General features: G+C 42.0%; 1 protein-coding gene across 1 annotated transcript; it reads left to right on the forward strand.

Annotated features, from left to right (window-relative positions):
- The first annotated feature begins 84 nt into the window (after positions 1-84).
- Positions 85-24,149, forward strand: acin1b (apoptotic chromatin condensation inducer 1b). The gene is made up of 17 exons (XM_008428001.3): positions 85-265; positions 2,412-2,477; positions 2,562-2,673; positions 2,768-2,838; positions 3,212-4,531; positions 5,169-5,251; positions 11,956-12,076; positions 15,976-16,021; positions 17,987-18,132; positions 18,442-18,588; positions 18,693-18,861; positions 19,444-19,589; positions 20,526-20,633; positions 21,763-21,870; positions 22,004-22,367; positions 22,732-22,829; positions 22,918-24,149. The coding sequence occupies exons 1-17, from the start codon at positions 131-133 to the stop codon at positions 23,260-23,262; spliced, it is 3,585 nt and encodes a 1,194-aa protein (XP_008426223.2). The 5' UTR covers positions 85-130; the 3' UTR covers positions 23,263-24,149.
- The last annotated feature ends 297 nt before the right edge of the window (positions 24,150-24,446 follow it).

Consider the following 24,446-nt stretch of genomic DNA (forward strand, 5'->3'; position numbering starts at 1 on the left):
TGAGTCGCCCTGCCACTTTATTTTTTTAGCGTTCCGGACAAGCCGAACGACTCCGGAAGCTGCCGAAGTGTGACGCTAAGCAGCAGCCGTAGCGACGTTGGTCGGAGTTCAGACGAGCGGAGGGAGCAAAATGGCGGACGAAGATATTACGCTTGATGGAAAACCTCTACAGTCGCTCCGAGTTGCTGATTTGAAAGCTGCTCTGGAGCAAAGGAACCTACCGAAAAGCGGGCAGAAAAACACTCTCATAAAGAGACTTAAAGGGGTAAGTTTTTGCCCGTGCTTTGGGTGTCTGTGTCGAGTCCGGCTAAGTTCGGTAAGAAGGCGAGCAACGGCATCAGGGGGGTAAACGTTAGAGGCCGTAACAGTGTGTAGAAGCGGGAATGCCTAAATCACCACGCACACGATATTACGCGTCAACAACTGTACGCTGTAATGGCCCTAAGTGACAGTAGGACAAAAAAAACCTACCGAACAGCTTCGGGGTGGATTTCTAACAGTTCGCTGAGCACCGTGTTGCACACTGTTGAACTGTGCACCTGTCAAGTCGAGGCCTAAGCTGAGAGTAGCCAACAGCCGCACAGAGTGTACAGTACATGACAGCCCCCGTCCGCGCGCATTGCATGTCTGTGTGTGGGGGGGCTTACGGGAGCGCGCGTAGCGATGTAAACAGTATACAAACGTCAACAATTACTACGGTATGCGCTTTTTCTTTCCAGGAATGTCTCCTATGCACAACAGGACTATTGTTGAACCGGACTTTTAGCCAATTAGCAACCGGAAACGTAGTTTGAATAAATGCTAAAGATTAAGTTCAGATGGTCCTAACTGTTGAAAGGTGCATCCTCGTTAAAAAGTAGCCAAATTTATGTACTTTTGTCTTATTCATAAAATGCTTATTTTTTTTGAGGTCTTAGTATTTATTTTCAAAACACATTTAGGGGTGGCTTTGTACCAACTTGGTAATATTTGTGCCACCTCAGCACGAATAACATATGCCATGCAGAAATATATGAAACTCAATACCTAGGAAACAAAATCTCTTAAAAATCTAATTATTATTTTATAAGACGTAAAACATGTCTGGTACATTTAAAACTGCCTTTGAAAGGTAAATGTAAAAGAAAAAAAAAATACATAGACATTTGTAGGAATTTGTGCAATTCAACACCTTTAAATTAAATGTTGAAACATGAAAAATATTGACTCTTAATTTTTATTAGTATCATCAATGAAAGAATAACAGAACTTGCCTGACCGTGTATGGAATAAGCAGTCCAAATCTCTCTCAGTGCACTGTGAATTCAGGTCTTCCTACAGAAAGTTTGTGTATAGCTGGATAAATTTGGATAAATTGCTTTTCCCAGAATAAACTGGTATCTTGGCTAAATAATTACACGAGTGCTTTTTGTTGAAAATTGTGTTACGAGTGAAATATCCTTAGGGACTGTAACAAAAGCTTATTGCATCCTTGAACAAGAAATGATATTGGTTAATAACTTTCAAACTCATAAATAAGTTTGAGTATTTTTGGTGTTTTGCAGTGTTTGGCACAAAACTGCTGATTTATTTACAACTATGGACAGAAATGTAGCAAACGCTGCTTTTTCAGAATAAACACCCCCATGTCATACCTATGTCTTCCCATTTGGTTTTTTTCCTACTTTATTTTGTGCAACATACAAAAAAGTTTATATTTTTATTTCATTGATGTAATTTAAGGGGATCTTGCATTTTTTGATTCAAATTTAAACAATAATCTGAAATTGAATTTTCTGAAACCTGCATATCTCTGAATATGAAAGGGATTAGTTGGAATATGTCATTTACTGAGTAATATGCCATTGGTATATTTGTGACATAAGCATTTACAATTGTGCTCGTCTAAGTCTTGAGATGCAGTAACATTATTAGGCATGTAAATGTTGTTTGTGGTGAAAATATCTATAAACAGTTAAAAAGTGCTGCGCTGTAGGCTTACAATGAACACTCAGAGAAGTCCTGAGTTTATGTAATATTATAGACAACCATTCCTGTGATTTGCATGCAGCCAAAACATGCTTGTTTTGGTGCTAAGCGCGTCATTCAGTGCAGAGTGTAGGCTGTTTGAGTTAGTGTTAACATGAAGTTGTAATCTAACAGCAAGATTTAGCTTTCACTTAATAATAAAAGTGTTTTTCAAATGGATTACTTCCTTTAAAAATTCAATATTTCCTTTGAAGTTAAGAACATTTTTGTGTGTTCCTTACAGGTAATGATTTTTAAGGGAATGCAATCTAAAATTGTTGGTATTTTGATGTCAAAACACATAAGCTGTTGCATTAGGGCAAAATTAAGGTTAATAACAAATAACACACGTCATTGTTTGCTTTGTTTAACCTCTTAAATGTCGATTCATTTCCTCCCTGCAGGCTCTGATGCTGGAAAACCTCCAGAGGTCATCGTCTTCTCACAGCGGGCTGCAGCCCAACTCTCAGGTCGGAGATTATTTTCGAGCGGTTTTAGTTTGGCAACATTTCATGTCCAGATCTTGCCGTTTGACCTGTCGTTCTGTGTCGCAGATAGGAGAAGAGATGTGCCAGAACAGTTTCATTAAACAGTACCTGGCCCAGCAGCAAGAGCTCCTACGTCAGAGACTTGCGAGAGAGGCCAAAAAGGAAGAGGAGGCTGATGGTACAACACTTCTACAGATATTCAAGATAACCAAGCAGTTGTCTGGTACCAACAGCTAATTATTATAAACCCCGCCTTGTGTCCCGTCCCACAGAAAGTGCAACTGGACCAGAAGAGGATGAAGACCACTCTGAAGACAATGACAGCCCTTCCTTTGTCAGCAAGGTCAGTAACCTGAATAAAGACATGAGAAAGATGAGGGATGTAAATCGTTTAACCTGAATAAATGAAAAGTATGTTTAGTACAGTTTAAAGGTTATTTTCAAAAGTTACTCTTAATCTGACAAATAAGCCTCATCAGAATGTATGTCATTAAATATGACTGTATATCCCTTGAATATTTTTACAATTTGTCCGCCTACAAACACTAACTAAAGTCAATCTCACTGAGATTTTATATGATAGACCATCACAAAGTAATGTCTAACTCTGACATGAAAAAGAAAATTATGCGGATATTCATTACATGCAAAAACGATATTTTTAGAAAAACCTTCACAGATAAAAATGAAAATATTTCATCTTCTTTGTCCAATAGCATCCTGGCACCCTGGCCCAGCCCTCGGCTGCTGAAGCCGGAGGGGAAAATTTGGTGATTGGTCACCGACCTGCCGCTGCGTCCCACCACCGGGAGCCCGCCGAAGCTCCAAGAGCCAGGACACAGCGGTCCTCCTTCCAGCAGGGACACAAGGAGCCGGCGGCCGCCTCGCCTCCTCGAGCCGTTGCCTCCTTCTCGGTGCGTGTCCTGGGACAACCGGACAGCCAGGGTCACCCGGCCGCGGCGCCCCCAGGCCAGGAGAAGGATGCCGCCTCCCTGAGCTCTCCCAGAACAGCCCAGCCTGCGCTCAACCTCAGCCGATCCGCCCGCAGTTCGGCTGACAACCACGTCCAGAACGACAGCGATGAAGACGATGATGACAGCGACGAGGACGAGGACTGGGGGCCCAGTTCTGGAGGGGCGCGGAAGAGAAAGGCGGCGGTTCCCTCAAAGCAGCAGGTGGCTCCCAGCATGTCGTCATCAGCTGGGGTGAGATCCAAACGCAAGCTCCAGCCGCCGCAGCACATCCCACCTCCACCGGTCCACGACACTCCCATGCAGCTGCGCCACCCTACGCCTCCTCCATCTCCGCCCCCGAACCTGTTCCCCCTGCCCGACACTCCAAAGCAAAGCCCCCCCGACGATCAGGAACGAGACGGCGTTCGTGACGCAGGGATGGCGTCCTTCCCACCTCCCGCCATGCAGAGGCAGGACTCCGACTCCAGCTCCGGCTCCAGCAGTCCCGAACCTCCAGCGAAGCGTCGCTCCGGCCCGCTGTCATTGCTCATGCACAGGATGGAGTCAGAGGAAGCAACCTCATCCCCCGGGTTCTCCGGAGAAACGGCACACTCGACTGCCACGTGTTCCAGCGAATCCCCCCTTCAATCAGCGGAAACCAAAACGCAACAGGAAATCAGGGAGATGGAGGAAGAGAAACAGCTGAAGGAGGAGAAGGAGAGTCTTAAAGCACAGGAGCGAGAAAGGGAGAAGAAACGCTTGGAGGAGGAGAGGGAGAAGGAGAGAAAGCGGCTTGAAGAGGAGAAGAAGCAGCGGCTGAAAGAGGAGCAGGAAAAGGAGAAAAGACACCAGGAAGAGGAAAACGAAAAGAAACGCAGGGAGGAGGAGAAGAGACGAGTGACGAGGCTGAAAGAGGAGGAAGAAAAGAAAAGAGTGAAGAACGACCGGAGAGCGGCAGCTGAAGAAAAAGATTCAGGTTCCTCCTCTGATTCCGACTCCAAATCAGAGTCCTCCTCACGCTCATCATCATCATCCTCGTCTTCCTCCTCCAGGGATAAAATTCAACCTGCCAGTCAGCTGAAGGTTGGTGCTTAATTGGTTTCAGTGTTTTCAATCTCAAGGACTCAGAAAATGAGAAAGTACAGAATAATCTTTCAGGGTTTCGATACCGATACTAAGGGTTAAATACACCAAGTGAGGGGAAATAAATGTTTTACTCAGAAATAGCTCATTAGAAATGTATTTATTTATAGAGAAAAAATACTGACTTTATAATCCGTTTACCTATTCTGCTTACTGTTAAGGTATCATATGCCTTTTTGTTTAATATTGAAAGGCTTGGCTGATGCAGCATCTTTACCTCAGCAAAAACCGTAATAAGACCGTTACTTTATTGGAAACATTGTATGTTGCTGGACAATTTTGTCTCAAAAATGACAAAAGATATAAATAGGATAAATCTTAGTGAAATGCAGCCCTGATAGTAACTATCCAAAAAAACAAATGGTTTTGCAAATGCCACAGCTGGCACTGACATTTGTGGAGCCTCTAATCAGACGCTAGTTTTTATTAGTTTTTATCAAAATCCCAGTATGTGCACCAATCTGAACATTGTTCTGTTTTAGATCTTACGGAGCAAAATAAACTTTAATTTATTCTTGATGTGCATTGTTTTGTTTGCATTTGCCTTTCACTTGTCCTTCTTTCATTTATCTCACAGAAAGCAGACCAAGAGCAAGACCCTGAGGTTCATAAAAAGACAGAGTTCAGAAAAGTCTCAGAGAAACCTAACCTTTCAAAAAGGTAAGTGATCATTTTAATTCACCTATTAAGATTGTCTAAATATAACCACATCTGTGTTCAGTCAGCAGATTTATTTTCAAGTTTTAAGTTAAGAGATTTAGATATTTTTTCTACACTAACATATTGACAATATAAAGTCCATGGGGTGTATAATGACATGTGTCCAGTCTTTGGTCTGTTTCATAACAAACAATGAAAACCAGCAGATATCACATAGTGAACTGTGGCTGTCTGCAGGTGGGGTTTTGGACATTATTACATTGTTTGTCCCTTTGTTGTGATGTTAGATATGATGTAATACATGATTTCATAGATATTACTGTAAAATTCTCAAACCCAGTACCGCTGTGATTTAATAAGTGCAGACATTAATTTAACAGACTTAAGCAAAACCTCTGAATGCTATTGAATTTTTGAATCAGGGTTTGTGTATCTGCTGACTTTTTAAGCTTATTTAAGATACAGGAAAAGAGAGAAGCTTCCAAATTTTTTGATACAAGTAATATCCATATATTAGCTGATATCAAAGCAAACAAAAGCTCAAACATGAAGTGTCCTGACGTGCACTTTATTTTGAAGATCATGAATGAAGAAGCAGCCTTCTGAGTCACGAGATTATTAGAGATTGAGGTCATAAGATTTTCAGACAGTTCTGAACTTGGAAGGTTTTTGTAAACACATTTGGCATTTGTTATTTTGTTGTTTTTTTTAAGACATCTTGTTTGACAAGCTTCTTTAATTCTGAATATCTGGATCATTCACAAATAAATTGGCTCCCAAGCTTACAGGGAGAGCCAGTGTCGTCTCTACACACAACATAAATTGTTTTATAAATGGTTTTATTAAAAACAGCCTTTCATTTTGAAACAAACTGCTTGCACTTAGATCAAAGGCACTTTCAAAGATTACAAGAATGTCCTTAGATATAAAATATCAAGAAATCAAAGGTGGGGTAAAAGCAGCACAGCATGGCACATTAAAAGCATCCGTTTTTATTTAACTGTTTCTTGTTGGTTTAAGCTGCTGGGAAATATTAAGTTGAAATCAATTCCCAACAAGTGTTTTACATTCCTGAATGGTCCTTGTATTATTGACTTTGTGAAGACATAGAGAACAGTAGGTGTCATTAGACCAGCAAAAACCTGAGACTGGATCTGGGAGAAGAACAAGGATTTGGTTGATTTGCAGTCATGTATTTTGTGACTGAGTATCACTGGTCAGATTTAGGTGGCAGAATAAGCAAAAAAAAAAGAATTAATATATTAAATAATTCATTTATAAAATAGCAATTTTAAGAACAAGCAAGCCTTTAGCATTAAAACAAAGCCTAACAAATTTTTTAAAAAATTGTCAGGACAAAATTGGTGGTTTAAAACAAAGGAGTGTGCAATCTAAACTGGTAGAAGTTAAGCTGATGGAGCAGCTTTAAAAAGTGATTAAATATATTTAGAGCCTTACTTATCCTTGAATGCCTGGGGGAGTTGAAAATCACTTGACTTCTATTAAGTTTCTTTGAAAGGAACTAAAGAAGCTGTTTGTGCTTTTTTTAACTGAATAAAGGACAGATATGGAGAATTAACAGAGAATCATAAGACAGAATATTGTCACTTTTTCTTCCAGTTGTTGTCAGACAGCATGACCAGAAACTGATTCAGACAAATGCTTACAAAATTTCACAAAACATAGTTTTGGATTTCATCAATCCAAAACTATGTTTTTCTTTTAGTCCTTTTCATACTGTAGTAACAGAACACATACCACCTGCTAACAATAAAAAAACACATTTGAAAAGATTAAGATTTTTTGTTTACGCCACATATCCAAAAACTAAGCCTGGGAAGGTAACTGGTGCATGATAAATCATTTTAATTTTTAATTACCTAAAAATAACGGTGCTGTGTTATAAAACAAACCCATGTCTGGGCTGTTCAGCATCATGACAACACCTCCGTCAAAACGGTGCCCTTATTTTCTCCTTCGAACAATAATTGTGGTCCTACCTAATAGTTTTCAGCCATTACTCGTATGTTAAAAGACGTGCGCCATGTTAAAGCGTCTGCTAAGCTTTTATTTTGGAACTCCCAGACCGGAACTCGGTCCCGCATTCTGTAAGGCTTGCTTGTCCTTAGCCAACATGGCCATCGTGCATGCACCGCATCCCTGATACCGACGCAGTGTTCGGCTTGTGAGAAGCAGAAACGCTCGCGTCAGATTCTGCGTTTCATTTCTCCGACTCCGGCCCTCACCTGAGCGAAATAGCCACTAGCGCCGCAGTGTCGATTTTACCCCACGGGAGTTTTTTTTTTTCCTTTCGCGGCCGGTCATAATGCTGTCCGAAGGCAACAAAAACGGGTAAGGGTGAGCCAAAAGGCGACGGAAGGCTTCAGGTTGCAGCTTGTACTTTTCCATCGATTATGTGGAAATCGGAAGGGAGAAACGTCTGTCGTTTTTTTTCTCTCTTTTTCTAGCCGCATGCTGCTGAATTAGCCGGCAGCTAATGCCTGACTATGAAATATCGTGTCATCCATTCACATTGGCCTGGTTAGCGTGTTGCATGTTCGCCCATGTGAGGAAGACAGGGGGTGGGGGCGTTGGTGAAAGCCTTTTGTTGGGTGAAGGAGCATTGAAGATTTTGTTGGGGGAGGAGGGTGAGGGTCCCCTTTTCTTTTGATCAATGTCTAAAATAGCTGATCATTGAAGGAAACTAATGAATAACTAATGGCCTCAGATACCATGTGGAGAGGAAAAAAACACTGCTTTCTCCTCCTGCTATTCCACAGGAACACATTTCTAGTTCTTCAGGTCCACAATGTTCTTGCACGAAGGTCTTTAATGAACATCATATTTATTTCTGGAGTTTGTGTGGCTATAGCTGGTAATGATCTTTGCGTTGTCAAGGGAGATCATTAAAGCAGACATCTGCTAGCTGTGCAGTGGTCCCTTATTGTGTGAGATAATTCTCCAGCTGGCACCAGCATTCATGATCTCCTGTGGGATTCCACTTTACCTCTTATTTAATAGGTAACAAATGTGTTGGGCCGATCTGGCCATTTGTATTAGATCTGAATAATTTTGTTAAGCTGCTGTAAGTCGTTAACTAGCAGGGTGGTTGTTTCTTGAATAGCTTGAACATTTGAAAGTACTTTCACGGCACATTTTGCAGCTTATGAAACAGCTCTTCAGGTGACAGTTGTACTTCATTCAGCTTCCTCATTCCTGCCTCGTCAGACGGATAGCAGCCTATTTTAAAAGAGCAGCAAGTGAATTGATTATTCACCTCTCTGCTGAGACCTTTTATTGCTTTAAGGCAGTTGAAGCAACACGCACACACTCCCCCGCCCCCATGTGTAACAATTTTACCCTCTTGCACTCTCCTGACCGTAAAGGTTTGAATCTTTAGTTACACCTGCACAGGTGTGCCTCTGGCCTACGCTTTGAGAATTTGACATTCAATCCAGAGGAAAGTGAGGAGAAATTGTGTTTGGTGTCCCTGAGAGTAAAGAAAAGGGTGTTATTTTGCTGAAACCTAGCCTGTGACTTAATCTTTAGAGTTGGAGGTTGAACAGGCTCTGCTGGAGCTGGAGCTTATTACTATCAATCAATCAATTGTGCTATACAAATTTTCTTTGTATAGCACATTTCAGCAGCAAGGCATTTCAAAGTGCTTTACATAATTTAAAACAAAAACACAGAGTAATAAACAATCAGATAAAAATAAATAACATTTAAAAAAGTAAATAAAGAAAATAAAAATTAAAACCTGTACCCAGAACCAGAAGACCTGAGGGGTCTAGATGGTTGGTACGTTTGGTACTACTTTTCAGGCTCTCCCCTGAAAGACACTTTGGAACAGTGCCAGCCAGGATATTACATGTTCTACTCAAAGAAATGAATGCAGAGGTTAATTGTTAACGCATGCTATGTAAAATTAAGTAATTATTGTGTGCATTATTTATAGTCTGTTACTTTTAGAAAGCTTTGACCCGGCAATACTGATTTTAATTGATTACACTTAAAGGACTGAAATGCAACTTTTTTTCTTAACCTTTCTGCAGTGATTGGTTATTAATTATTTATTGGAGATAGATACAAAGTATCAGTGTATGAGCGCTGTTGTGAAAACAGGGCTGCACCAGTTAAAAAAAACAACTAATTATAGAGTTTGTAAGTTGTTTTTGGTGTGTTTTATTAGCTGTTAGTGTAGTTAGCATTAGCAACCGCAAAGTGCCATCTTTGTATGTAACCCTAGAGAATCTAAAGGCTTAGTTTAACTCTAACATTTCCACAAAGCTCCCAACCTCTTCGAAGTCCAGGATGGGGGCATGACCAGTCGATTCCAGTCAACACAACATTGTATTTGTTCTATTTTCAGTCTTTTAAAGAGATGTGTCTGTGTCTTTGGTTCTTTTAGATCCACGACATCAACAGCTTTGGATCAGACATCATCTGTTACAAGTCTTAGTCTCTTCTTGGTAGTGCTGGCGCACTTCATTCAGATCAAATGTCGCATTATTATTTGTGGCAACAAAAAGGAAACCCAGCAAGTGGGCTGTAGTTCCAGCTCGTTCTCTTTTTTTATTCAATTACAATGTGTTTTCCTCTTTCTGCTGTGCAGACCAATCAGTTTTTAGTTTAGGAAAACTAAACTAAAAACTGATCAATATCATTGGTACATTTGTATTTTTCTTCATCTTATGGTTCATTTAGCCTCATTTTGGAACAGAATAAGAGGATGAACATATCACCAAGCTAAAGACAAATCATTCCAATTCTTCTGTTGCACATGCTTTGCATTTCAGAAACACGTCTTGTTGTATTTCGTAGTTTCCGTTACATGCAATCTCCGACATACAGATTCGGGGAACTTCAGGTGGTGGAGGAAAAGGAGCAAGCAGACAAGAACGAAGGGTGCTGGAGGATGCGATTCTCCCACCTACAGGATGCCACTTCTGTCAAAGCATAAAGGCAGAAGCCTGCGATGATGCTGCCAGAGTGGGTTGATGGTTAGCTAAAAATAAAATTCTGTTTTTGTTTCATTGTAGAAAAGCATAAAAACTCTGAAAGTGGTACCGTTAGACGAACAGAGCCGTGTGAGGTCTGACTCATTGTAAGCACAATGGGTGTACAGCCTAGTGACCCCCCGATGGATCAGATGAAGGCCACCCACAGACTCATCCCCGAGTTTACGTCTGGAAGTATGAGTTGGTTTGTGACCCCGGGTGTCAGTTAGCTGGTGAGGTATTTATAGCAGCAGTGACCCAGATCATCAGCCTCCGGCACCCTTCTTCTGACTCTTTCTGTTTCTCCTCTTGTCTTGACCGAACTCATTTTGTGTCCTGTGGTACCTCATATGGTTCATTGTAAAACTGAGGGCGGCGGCCATATTGGTCACCTTTTGTCTAGATTTTTGCTCCTTCGATAAGTGATTTAATAGGTAATTCTGCCATCGTTAACCTCTAGGCTTACTTTTACAGTAAAGAGTTGTTGAAGTTGGAAAGATATTTATAGAACTGATTTATTTTTTTTTAAAGCCAGGGGGCAAATAGCGATCATTAAACAGATTAATTATTGACTCTACAAAATGGAGTGTTAAAGCCCAAACCATTTAAATGGTTTCCAGTAAAAGCATTAAAACTGGGATTTACTGACCACCACATAAAAAAGAATTAAAATGGAGTCAGTTGGTTTTGACTGCAAGTTGAGGTTGTCTGGATCAGGATTTTGTTTTGTAACATTTGAACATCAGCAGTGATGCAATGCTCTAATAGGGGCCAGACTTGGCTAAAAAGCTGCTATTATGCTCTGACACTTGAGTTGCTTTAGTTCATGTATTGCACCTATAGGTTTTTTTATTTTATTTTTATTTATTAATGCAGAACGCCCTTCTGAACTTCAAAGCTAAAGTTGGCAGGTATACTTTCTGTTGTGAAATGACTTAATGACTCATCTCATGGCATATTTCAGTCAGGTTCCAGTTAATTGTGTTCAGATATGACTTTTAGGGAAAAAAAACAGTCATACCTATCATTTCAAAAAGATGACTTCAATTTTATGTGGAATTGGAGTGGAACTAGAAATTGGGCCAGACTTTTTCGATGCTCATCATTTCGTCGTAGTCTATTTTCACTCGTCAGTTTTTAAAATTATGACATTTAATTGCATTTCACTGTCATTCTGTTTAATATTCAACAAGCTGATTAGGTAGTCCACATCTTGTCATCATCGAGCTGAACGCATTTAACTTTTTCTCTGCAGTGGCGAAGTTTTGAAATCGGGTAACATTTCAAAACTGCGGTATTCTCTGAGTAAAGTTAAAACTTGTCGTCCGATTTTTACGTCACCATTTAAAAATAAAATAAAAAAAAATTGCTAAATTAATGCGACACCTGATTAAGACATCCCTAATAACAAACCCTCTTCAACAAATCTGCTTGCCTCATTTGCAATTTGTAAATGTGTATTATTTTTAGCATGTTGCTATTGATTGAATACCAAACAACTTTGATTGTGAACTGATTCCTTAAATCCATCACTAAGTACTAAAGGTTTCTAAGAAAAAATTAACTTTGTCCTTTTAAGAAAACATGGATCATTGTTCCGGTCTACGTCAAACTGAACGTGCGAGGAGCTGCTAAGTTCTCTCGGTACAAGAATTTGAGTGGGATTGTGCTAATAACCAGTTAATTTAACCTCTCTTCTCGCAGGGAGGTGTCTGAGCCGAGCACAGCCGCTGTTACGGAAGCAGAACCGGACTCTGAGAGCTCCATGGCCCAGCAACCAGCTTCTGGGGCTGAGCCAGAGAGCAGCGAGAGCCGCATGGAGGAGGTAAGGTCACTGGGAGGGTGTGGGCGTTTGGGTCTTGGCTCTGTCTCCCACTAACCTGCATCCTCACTCATGTGAAAGCATGCTTCGTTAGCAGTGCTCGGGGAGGGTCACTCAAAACCAACACAGCCCTAAACTTAAACTATTTTGGCTCATGTAGAACTTTTTACTCTTGCTACCTTTCCACTGTAAAAGCAGTTTCTACCCTCACCAAATTATTGAATCGGATCTTAAGATAAAAGCAACAGGAGCTGAGTTGGACTTGGGTTTTTGGAGTTACTTGGGAATTAACTCATTCCTTCCATCTACTTTTAACGAGACTTCCATTTCAAAGCAAGCTTAGTCATGTGGATGGTCTCGCACACGTCTGTTGTCTGTCTGGGCCACGCAGCGGCAGGTTAAGTGCTGATGCTGCTCGAATGAGAGAGGAGAGATGTTGGTCGCGTTTTAAGTCAGGCTTCCATTTTGTGAGGAGAGTGCATGCTTATATCACTCCTACACACTCGTGAGTTAGTGGAGAGGAGGAATGTGTGATTTTAAAAGGCTCTCTCTCAGAGATGGCAACTATTGCTTAGCAATTTAACAATGTGGCTGATTATTTCTGCCTCTTACTGACCTACTGGCAGCTGTTTAAATGGATGACAGTAATAACATGATTATAGATGTAGCGAAAGTTTTGTTGTGTAACTTGTTTTAAATGGGAGATGCACCAATCAGATGTCAGAATATGTCATTTTTACCTCGATACACTCTGATTTGTAATTGCCGGCTTTTTTATTTTTTCCGTTGGTTTTTGCAACCAACTAACGGCATGTTTTGTAAAACTCACATGTTCTGTAAAGCAGTGTTGCTTTTATGAATAAATAAGTATAATCTTGAAATTGGATAATCATCTGTTTTATTCAAATGAGGGATAACGGCAGATCAGACATCAAAGAAAATCCTGATTGGTGAATCTCTGCTTATCAGTCTCACCTCTGTACATTCAGTCTAGATGCATTTGCCAACTCATGCATGTCAAACTTGTGCAGAGCTCCTTCATCACCCCGCTTCAATCAGGACGTGCCCTTGCAGGTGGTTTTTGCTTCTTTACTTCAGAAATAAGATGATCCTAGAGCATATTTCACTGCTAGACCTGAGCCGGTTGAAGACAGTCAGATGATGGGTTTGTTTTTATGTGGCAGTTTTCAGCGCGTGTCTCATTTTGGCTCTACCTGTCTCTGCTGTATGCGCCCTGTGGCTCTGCATGGTGTCGGCCGTTAACAGCGTGTTGTGTGTGCGCATCGAGATGCATGACCAGAGCTTGCTTCTCCTGTTTCTTTCACGCTGTTCTCACTTTGTTTGGATTCCCACTCGTTTCCTCTCTCACTTTTGTTCGCCCTTCCTGCTTACTCTCTCTCCTCCTCTCTATCCATTATTTGCCTCTGTGTCCCATCATGATTGCTTTTCTTTCTGTCTCTGTCTCTCTCTTTCTCTCTCTCACTATATATTGATGGTGTGATTGCTGTTTTAAAACCCCATTGATTGCTTTGTTATGAAGGTGCCCATGCCTCTTCCATTGTCCCTATTGGTACCTGCTGAGTACTACTACCACCAGCACCACCAACAGCACCTCTTCCACTCCTCCTACTCCTTCTACAACTCCCGCCCCGCTATGCCAAAGTGCGTCGATGGCACCCGAGTTAGGCCCAGAGTCTGCAACCTGAGCAGAACGGCACTGAGCAGAACCCGCCTGCTTGGCCCTGCAATGGCGAGCTGAGCCAGCAGGAAGCGGAGCTCGCATCAGAGCTGTGCCGAGCAGCAGCAGCCATGGTTACTGCAGTTGTCATAGCAACGTGGCTGCAGGGGTTGGAATCCTGCTGACCTGATTAAAGCTGGACTGTACTGCACCATGTGGGGTTGATTCCCCACCACCATCTTGAGGTGAATCAAAGACTCAAGGTGTCATCTCGAGGCAGAGCAAAGAAAGAAAGCTTCAGTTCTAGCTCTGATTCGACTCTCATGGTCCCACATCGCCCTCTGCTTGTGTGGTGGAGAATTGACTTTGGACTGAGAATTGATGCAGTACGTCACGATTCACCCAGGGGATTATTTCTGGGTAGAAACATTCAAACGCGTCTCCAAGAAGAACCACTAACGAAAAATACTTCCAGCCACGAAAGTATTGGATTTTTTTTAATTTTATTTATTTATTTATTTTGATGGACATTTTCTTGTGGATTTTACAATTGCGAGGCTCCCGCTTTGACAACATGTCGATGCCTGGACACATCACTGCAACAGAAACTGTTATCCACCTTTCGACTGCGTGGGGGTGGGGGGGAGTGTGACAGACTTTTGACTCTGAAAGGACACGCCATGCGTCACACCCGGCACTTTGATTTACCGTGGATGCACAAAGAATCGTATCTGTCAGAGTTCACCTGCAGAACTGAACACGTTATGCCTCTTTAAGCCAGATCCACGCCGCAAGTAAACCCAACATGGAGTCTGTGATGCTCTGTCACTGAATTGCAACAGTTTTTGTCCAGCTATTGCTACTCCAACAAAGTGTCCTCATCCTCTATGTGTGGTCTGAATCCAGAGGCGTTCAGCGCTGGGACTATGACATGTTTTGGTTTGTTTTTGTTTTTTTTACAACTTGCCTGGATTGTTGTTTTCTAAAGACTGCATTATTTCACCTGTAAGAGACTGAAAGACAGTAGCCTGCTGTGAAAAATCAACACTCAAGCTGCTGTTGGATGTGGGGGAAACAACTGGAACGACTCAGTCTACAAATAAAAACATCATCATCTTTGCTGCTGCTTCATCTCAAACCTCTTTGGGACAACTTCAAAGACTCTTGACTGTTTTTGCCCCCTGTCTCCCCTCTTTAACCATCAGAGGTACATCACACCTCAGAGACACTACCTTTGCCCCCGCCCTGCCTCCATCACCATCTACCAGGCAACACTATGAAACCTGAGGTTCCTAAAAGACTGAAATGTGACTGTGAGCGGCAGTAAGCCCAGAGCAAGTCTTCCCCCGCCCCGTCCGAGTCCGATCCAGTGATCAGTTCCCGCCTGCCGGTTAATCTGCACACTGAAAGCGAGCCCTGCACTCACTGCTCTGCCTTCTCTGATTGGATCCTTGTTTCCTAGACACAGTGCACACTGTGGTGCGGTTGGGCCCATAGTCAAGCCAGTAAGGAATCAGGTCTTAAATGGTATCAGGAAATGACTTGTCAGTATTCCTCTTATTTAAAAATGTCTACAAGTGATTATATAGTCACTTTTTTTTTTACCTAAAATTTTTCCTGTTAAGATCTGCGCTTTGTTGTAATGCAGTTAGCACTTTAAGAACCGCCAGTTTATTGAAAAGTTGTTCTAAATTTGGGAGTTCTCGTTTTTAAACACACCGACTGTGAAGCTAAAGCGGTGCTGTGTTATTAAGAGAGGGGGGGGTTATCTGCATTAATGATGTTTAAAAAATATACATACATTTTGTTCAACACTTATTTAGTTACACCATCACTTTTAAATTCTAAGCATAGAAACAGATTTACAGCAACTTTTGCTGCATTTCTTGTAAATTTATATATATATATGACCAGATACTTTATTTATAGCACATTTTGAAATGCTGATTTTTGCAATTTCTTTATTAGCATCAGTCTTCCACATACACATTGCAGCGATAGGTGGATGACTCTGATGTGTCAGTGTGGATCAGCGAGCCCTTAAAGTGGCACAGTTAAAGTCTGCAGGTTTCAGTTACTCTAACTCGCCTTTCCCCACCCCTCCTCCACTTTTCCTCTTCACCTCCTATGTGTTGTTGCCCGTTTGGGTCTGGACTCTGGGTTCTCATCTTGCCCCACACCCCTGGGGTCTCTGTATGCTCTTTCTGTCTCCCTGTCTTTGCAGAGCACCACTCCTAAGGCTTTTGCTGCTCGCAAGATCTCCCTGTCCAGTAAGTATTGCCGTTACACCTTTATTATCTCCCACAGCATCGGTTACAGTGAAAAGAAACGCCAAGTGAGATATTTGTCACTTTTTCTCTTTTTTGCGGTGTTGTTCTTTGTAGGTAGGCTGAGTCTGTGGCTTGTTGTCCACCAGTTTGGGTTGTAACATTTGTGGAAACTTCAGATGTAGTTTAATGAATCGATTTCAAAACGAGTTTATGTTTCTGTCGTCGAAGCCACAGCTCTGTTCCTGAAAACCATCAGGTTTTTCTGCTGAAACGGAGGAAAGAACTGCTTTGGTCAGGACCTAGAGACGCGCTCAGGGGAACAGCAGCCAATTAAAACATTGTAGTGTCACGTTTTAAAACTTCAGAGTTTAGTTTTTGAGTTTGGTACCAGCCTTTCTATTTGTAGTCACTGTAAAGTGGCGCTTTATTTCTAAGTTTGACCGCCCTGCGATGTGCAGTCCATAAAAACTTTTATGTTTTTCCTCTTTATGATGCAATTTTTGACCGATGAGAGATGTATAGTCTGGAAAAATCAATCAATCAATCAATCAAATTTTATTTGTATAGCACATTTCAGCAGCAAGGCATTTCAAAGTGCTTTACATAATTAAAATAAAAACAGAAATAAACAGTGAGAAAGAGAAAGAGAGGAAAAAACATTACATCATTAAAACGTTGAAAAGAAAGAAAAAGAAATTAAAGACATAAAAAATACAGTTATTCTGATGAACAGTATCTAAAGCAACTAATTTTCACAATTGGGAAAGATTTCTTAATCTCCCTTTAACTTGTTTACCAAAGTTAACAGTCTGATTGACGTAAAATGTTTAACTTTTTTCATTCAGATATTTTTTTTTATGTGTTAATTCACTCAGTCAAAAGAAAACACTTACAAATCCCAAACACACTCAAATTAGATCTTTAGTTAGTAGAAAGGTGCAGTTTATTTCTTCTACAGGAGAAAATAACCCTGTGGAAATGACCCAAATAGTATTTAAAGCAACTGACAAAAAGGAGCCAATGAAAATCTCTTAAGTATGCCACTTAAAAAAACATTGTAGCAAAGCTGTGTTCTTTGGAAAGCTGAAAAGGAAATGGTAAATGGTCTGAAACATCATGATTTACAAGTTTTTTAAAACGTTTTGTTTTAAGAATGTCTGTTTTTTTATGTACAAATTTGATCCAAATCAACCAGGGAAAGTATAAAAAACTGCTGCTCTACACCTAAAGTAACATGCTGAATACCTGTTTACAGGATATTATTTATAAATTGTAGCGCAGGAGAATTTAACGGTCTGAGCTATGCTGCTCGCTCTCCTGAGAAAACTGACTCTGAAAGGAGTTTGGTGAAGTACTCTCCTTAGTTTTTCAACTAGGCCTTTAACAAATGGCATCTATTTGTTACTTTCAGACAGATTTCTGAATGAAGAGACGTCAGAAAGTTCCCAAAAGACAGTGACATCGTGTGTATTATTGTTGTTTTATAAGTTGATTTTCCAGCTTTAATTGAACTGTAGGTTTTAAACTGACATTCACAAGCTCTTACACCTAAAGTAACATGCTGGATGCTTTAATCCAGCATGTTAATATATTTCAACTGGATTATAAGGGATTATCCAACAAACCTCAGACTTTTGATGCAGTCTATTTGGATACTTTGCATCCATGTGGCATCACACATTTGGAACAACTGTAGCTGCTAACTCAAAGTACAGCCAGTATTTCTACAATTAATATAAAGTTTTAAATAACTGGTATGCAGTTAATAAAATAACTTTTCCTAATTATTCGTACTCATTCTTCACAAATTGCTGTTAATCTTGCCTGAACTATTTGGGTCAAAAGGAATCCCTTTCTCCTTTTAGGCCGTGGGCCTGCAGTAACTTGTCTGTTGGGTTTCCGTCCCCTGCAGAGCGAGCCACCGATGTTTCACGGTGATAAAGTGTCTCTTTCTAACACCTGCAGGCAGCAAAGTGTCTCCGGCCAGCACAGATGGAGGAACGGCAGAGCCCGAAACAGGAAGCGCTGCAGGGAGGAAGAGGCGGTGGGGCTCCAGCACAGCAGTCACGGTTAAGAAGCCATCGATCAGCATTACCACCGACTCCCTGAAGGTACGGACGGCTCACGGGGAGACGAGCTCACAGCAGAGTGGAAAATGAGCTGAAATGTGTGAAACTCCTGTTTAGTGAGTGGAGCATTTGAAATACAGCAAGCTGTTACACATGCTGGAAATTGGTTTTTCTTTCATATTTAACCAGTTTTTAACTTTGTGTTCATGAAAATGAATCCATACGTAGAATATCTTTACGCAAACTTGTTTGCTTATTGCCGTTTTACTTTATTTTAGTCATTAGATTGTATAGAAACAAATTTGAAATTATTTCAGAAAGAGTTAAACTTTTTCCGGTTCTCTCCTCCAGTCTTTGATTCCAGACATCAAGGTGAACCAGGAAGCAGTGGTGGACCTTCATCCCGAGGAGATGCAGATGTCCGGAGACGAGGAGAACTCCGACGCCGGCCGGAGCGACCCAGACAAAGGTCTCAAGATCAGACGCACCGTCACGCAGGTCCGGCAGGGGAGGGCATCTTGATGCTGCCCTTTTTTTAAGATTTTTTTTTCCTCTAAAGGTCTTTCTGTCTCGATTCTGATGACTCCTTTACTCCCTCTCAGGTTGTTCCCAGCGAAAGCCAGGAAAACGGTCAGACTAACGTAGAAGAAGAAATGGAGAAAACGGAGGAGGAAAAACCACACAAGGCTTCCAGAGACACAAAGAAGAGCATCTCTGATGAACCGACCGAACCACAGATGACTGTCAAAGTAGAAGGAGAGCCAAAGAAAGGTGAAGTTGGACCACTTTTTGAACAATTAAATCTTTTTACATTTCATAGTTTTTTTTATTCTGATTTGATTTAAAATGTGCTTTTATTATTCTTCTACTTTAGTTTATTGTTTCCTTAACAATATGGTTTTTTCATACCAACTATTAATCTGTGCTTCCATCTTTTTAACATTTATTTGTTGATTTGTACATACATACATCCATCCGTCTGTTTGTTCATCTTTCCATCTATGCGCTCTGGTTTTTTGTGGGTTTTAGATTTGAAACCTCATCATTGCAGAAAATCTGCCACAAATTCCTTTTTAAAACTTTTGTATTTACAAAAAAAAAGGCTGAAAAAAAGTGACTGGGAGCTGCAGAAGAAATTTGATTCTGGGAAAACTCTGGGATTTTCACATGGGAGGAAGTGAAGGCTCTCTGCTGCAGTTTCCCATAATCACCATGAGAGATGCTCTGACCACGTCGAAGAATTAAATGCCTCCGTCTTGAGAAAAGATTCAGCAAACTGAACCGATTCTGTGCAGCTCTAACTCGCCTCCTCCTGCTTGCCTTGACGGTTCTCCTTCTCCATCCCTCCTCCAGTGACTCCCAGCGACAGTCTGGTGCGGCGCTCCATCAGTCAGCAGAAGTCTGGCGTCTCCGTCACCATCGACGACCCCGTCCGCGCAGCCAGGCAGCCGTCGCCGCCCCGGGGGAAAGTTTCTAACATCATCCATGTTATAAACCTGGTGAGTCAGTTACTCTGGGGATGAACTACAAAAAGATTTCTTTTATAACGTAGAAAAGAAGCTACAGTGAATTTTTCACATTTGCTCAGCTTGCATTAGAGAAACCCTCCCCCACATTTTTCACGAATGAGTTGAATGAGGCTGCTGCCAGTGTTGGCACCGCATCATCGGCTAGAGCCGTAATTACAGTCAGGAACAATTACCCAGGTGTTCCAGCCGCAGTCAGGTGGAATCTCCAGCGGAGCGGCGCAGGGCATGTCTAACCAGACGATGACAAGACGAGACATTACACATTTAGTCAGTACATTTTTTCAGCCTTGTGTCATAGCAGCACGACTTGAGGGCACACAGCGGTAAAACTCTAGATTAGGCTGGCTAATTTCAGCGCAGACAGACTCGTTGCTATGTTTGTTATTATTTACCCTCAAGATACTAAATGGGAATTAAAGAGTTTATCTTTTCGTTTTTGGTCTTGGCACTAATGGTGACTTTTCACCAGAGGGTGGCACTAAAACTACAATACAGGTCCTGCTGAGCAACAGGAACGCATGAGAGAGCAAGGGGAGAAATAAAGCGGAGATGCTGAGATGATCAAACCCCAGTTGACAGTTTTGTATGTTAATTTTTGCAAAGATTTGTAGATTTCAGTTTGTAGGCTTTTTTAAAAAGACAAATGTAATATCTCCAAGAATGGAGGCATTACATTTGCATCTGCAGTAGGTTGTATTTATCACAAATTACACGATTTCAGTTCTTTGACTCTGTTGCTTTGGTGCGGGGATCATTTACCCGTCTGAGATTCGACGTCCACCATTTTGTTTTTGAATTGGCCAGCAACACCTATCAGCTCATTATAAATAATTTCTTCTGCACACATTCCACCGTTTTACCAGAGAACGACTCTGATTCTGATTCTGACCTGGCTTTTCATGGTAGGTCCGACCGTTCACCCTGCTCCAACTCAAAGAGCTGCTGAACCGAACGGGGAGCGTGGTGGAGGAAGGCTTCTGGATCGACAAGATCAAGTCTCACTGCTACGTCACGGTGAGGACAAGCTGCTCAGCGCTGATTCACTACACTGAACACGGACATTTTTATTAATCAAACCTGCTTTGTTAATAAAAATGCTCTCGAATTATTATAATTTGTCGTCCTCCTCCTTTTATTAGTTCAACTTAAAAAGTTGACACATGTTGAAGCAGCAGATGTTCATTTTTCATCATTTTTGACTGATGCTTGCTCTGTCTCGTATCCAATTTTTGTGTTTTTTTTTTTTTTAAGAAAATTAATTCACTTTAATAATTTATTTGTATGGAGGCACGAGCTGATGTAAGATTCTCACTGTATGAGAACTTTGAGTAAAAATACAAAAGATGCCACAAAATGAAAGTAAACTGAAACAGAAAGTTGCTGCTGTTGGGTGAAATACTGGAACATATTGAGAAAAGATGTTTATTTTTATTTACCATTTGATAAATAGCAGCTAGATTTCCATTTTTAGGCTAATTTAGCCTAAAACGGTGAGCAGTTCAGCGGTTAGAGGTTGTGATGTTTGCGCCTTTAGGCTGACTGGAGACCAGATGAACCATCGTTGTCTGGACTTTGATGGTTTTGTTTTTAAACAGTGTTAACGATGACGGATCGGGCTTCCTTCAAAAATATGTCAGGACACCAACAGGTGGGGGAGGGGCAGCTCTGTCACCGTTTGCTGCATGAAGCGGTGAAGAGCTTTACGGAGGTGGCCCTACTTTAAAGGATTCTCAGCCTTAGAGAGGTTTAACTGATAATTATGTATTTTGAAACGTTCATAAATCGGTATGCCGTGACATCATCGACCGACTCATTACTACTAATCAGGCTAATTATTTAAATGGAGCTTTTACTTTACATTCCTACATTTACCTCTAATAAAACCAGCATTTTCACAAGGACATCCTTTGATGTTGATTTATGTTTTTTGAGATGTGGTTACACTTTCAAACTAATGCTCGATTATTTTCATCAGTTATTCTGATGGATTAAACAGATTAAAATATTTTCACATTATACAAATTTTTCATTTTGCCTCCAAAGGTTTTTTTTTTTATCAATTACTAAATTAGTTGACAATTTAGATAAATGATTAATCACGATTAATTTGATGAGTTGCTTTTGTCCCGTTCTGTTCCGGCAGTACACGACGACAGAGGAAGCAGTCGCCACCAGGACGGCTCTTCACGGAGTCAAATGGCCGCCTAGCAACCCCAAGGTGCTGGGTGTGGACTTCTGTGAGCAAGATGAGGTGATGAAGGCTGAAGTTTACCTCTGGTTTCTCTTGGACTCCTGGTCTCTCTTGTCTAGATGTTTTGTTTTGTTTGGGACTGTTTTTTTTCCCCCATCATGTTGTTCATGTCCATTTCATTTCGCCTCAACAGCTGGATTATCACAAAGGCATCCGGAAGCCGGAGAAAGAGCAGGATCACGCTGCCCCGGCTGCCCCTCCTCAGCCCCGACTGCCCCCTCTGATGCCTGTGCGCGACAAAGAGCAGGACAGGGACAGGGACCGCGAGCGGGGAGACAGGGAGCGGGACAGGGACAGAGGCGTGCGGGACCTGCTGGCAGAGCGTCAGAGGGAGATGGAGCGGCGGGAGCGGGCGCGAGGAGAGCGGGAATGGGACCGGGACAAGGTGCGGGAATTTGCGAGACCCGGAGAGGAGGGACGACGATCGCGATCCAGAGAGAGGGAGCGCAGGAGGAGGGAGCGAGCCAAGAGTAAAGAAAAGAAGACCGACAAGAAGGGTAAGGAACTTCACGGGATCCAACGGAAATATTAAGTGAAAAAAACAGACGGGTGAATACGTCTCATTTGCTAATGTTTTACAAAGACGCAAAGCTTCGCAGAAGTATTCCTCGCCATCTATTGTTAGCCAAGAGGAAACAAACTGAATGTACAGGGTGTCCAAGCAGCCTGGAAACATCTTAAATTCATGCATGTAAAATTGAGGCCTTAAAATGTCTTCCATTGATTGGGGGAAAAGAGTTGGCCTTAAATATGCTAGTTAGCAAGGATACACCTATCTCTCTGTTTTTTACATCCGTAATGGTGAGTGGAAATGTGCCGCCAGTGCTGGACGATGATCCTTGTCTGTTTTCTCTCTGACAGAGAAAGGAGATGAGCCTCCTGCTAAACTGCTAGATGACTTGTTCCTCAAGACCAAAGCAGCTCCCTGTATATACTGGCTGCCCCTCACTGAGGAGCAGGTTGGTCTCTCTTTACTTTAAGACGCTTTTTGTCTTCTGTTGTTTCGTGCTGTATGGTTGACTGACTGAAACTGATGTGTAAACTCAGGCGAACCAGAGGCTTTCAGACCGCGTGGAACGGCAGAAGGAGCGCGAGCGAAAGCGCAAGGAGCTGGAGGAGGAAGACAAGAAACGTGACGAGGAGAAAAAAGAGAGGCTCAAGGTCCGGGAGAAGGATGGTGGAGGTGGAGGCGGAAGCAGCGGCGGCGGCGGGGCCGCAGCGAGCAGCAGCGGGGTGCCTGGGAGAGGAGGCGACGCCGACAGGGAGCGGGGCCGAGACAGAGAGGGCGACAAGAGGAGGGACAGCAACCACCGATCCAGGCGACCCTCGCCGGGGCCCGCCAGCGCCCGGCGTTCCCGTAGCCGCAGCAACCCCCGGGACAGGCGCCGCTGAGGCGCTGGACGCTGCGGGGAACGATGAAGAGAGGGGAGGGGGAGGCAGAGGACGCAGCAGAAACGGCAAGTCCTGCGGTCCTCAGCCTCTGCCTCGCCACGCTGTAGAAGGCTCAACGTGACGCCAGTGTCTTCCACACACTCCTGTCGTTGCCCCCCCCTCCTCTTTATCGTTCAATTACAGAAAAAAAGCATTTCTGATTTATAGGAAAGTGTCTGTTTGTCTTCGTCCCTCGAAGGGGTTTTCCTTCAACCAGTTCTTTTGTCTCCGTTTTGTCGATCCTCCGTCACTGATGAGATGTATAGCGGAGGGCGGTTGTTTTCATGCTTCCCGCTTCGTTTTGCCCCGCTGAGGTTTTGGGGACCGCCTGACTATTTTAGCTCTGTGGTCGTGCAGTTCCTTCCTCCTCGGAGCCCTGTAATAAAACCAGTCCAGAATAGATCCCCGACCGTGACCCGACATGTTTTCTAGCAGCCGTTTTACTGATCAGCACTAAAGAGTCAAATATAACCATCTATGTAAATACCACAAAATTTACAAATGGCCCCTAGTCAAAGCGAAGGTTATTTTATTTTTGAATGGTGATTATTTTCTCAGATGGTTGTCAAGTTGGAGCAGGTGAGTCAGAGAAGAACTGGGCTCAACACTGAAACAAGTGAGACAGGAAAACGTGTTGCACCGAGCCGACGTGAAGGAAACGGATCTGTAAAGCCGACCCGCCTCACCCCTCATACTTAGGAAAGCAGGAATACAAAAGGTTTATCTTCTGATAGAGTAACATTTGCGGTTTTAATATTTTAATTTTTTTTAGTTCCAGTTTGTTTTTTTCCTCCAAGTGCTGAATGTACCAAGAATTTAAGAAATGAATAAATTGGTTTACCACACCATCTGATGTTTGTTCAGTTGCATCATTGCGAACGCGTCAGCCATTTTAAATGCTGCATTATTTATTCCTTCTAATGGCATATTCTCACTCAGTTATCTTTGAAGATTTGACTTACTTTACACTCCAACATAACATTGAGTCCTTATTCATCTTTTTAGTTATGCATTTAAAATCCTAGACTTTCTGATCAACCCACCAAAGCTCTCAAGGACTTTTCAGAGCATCACAGATCCTCCCCCCATACTTACCAGTTATCTTTTTCTTTCCCATTGTCATCCAGCTTGGGATTTTTATACAA

The sequence above is a fragment of the Poecilia reticulata genome, chromosome 18, assembly GCF_904066995.2.
Source record: "Poecilia reticulata chromosome 18, P_reticulata-male-v2, whole genome shotgun sequence".
NCBI lineage: Eukaryota > Metazoa > Chordata > Actinopteri > Cyprinodontiformes > Poeciliidae > Poecilia > Poecilia reticulata.

Bases quoted from the DNA above. Each gene is read 5' to 3' on its own strand.
- acin1b (XM_008428001.3), top strand. From the start codon at position 131: ATGGCGGACGAAGATATTACGCTTGATGGAAAACCTCTACAGTCGCTC. The intron at 2,478-2,561 runs GTCGGAGATTAT...TCTGTGTCGCAG, and splicing joins GGCTGCAGCCCAACTCTCAG to ATAGGAGAAGAGATGTGCCA. The intron at 19,590-20,525 runs GTGAGTCAGTTA...TTTTCATGGTAG, and splicing joins TCATCCATGTTATAAACCTG to GTCCGACCGTTCACCCTGCT.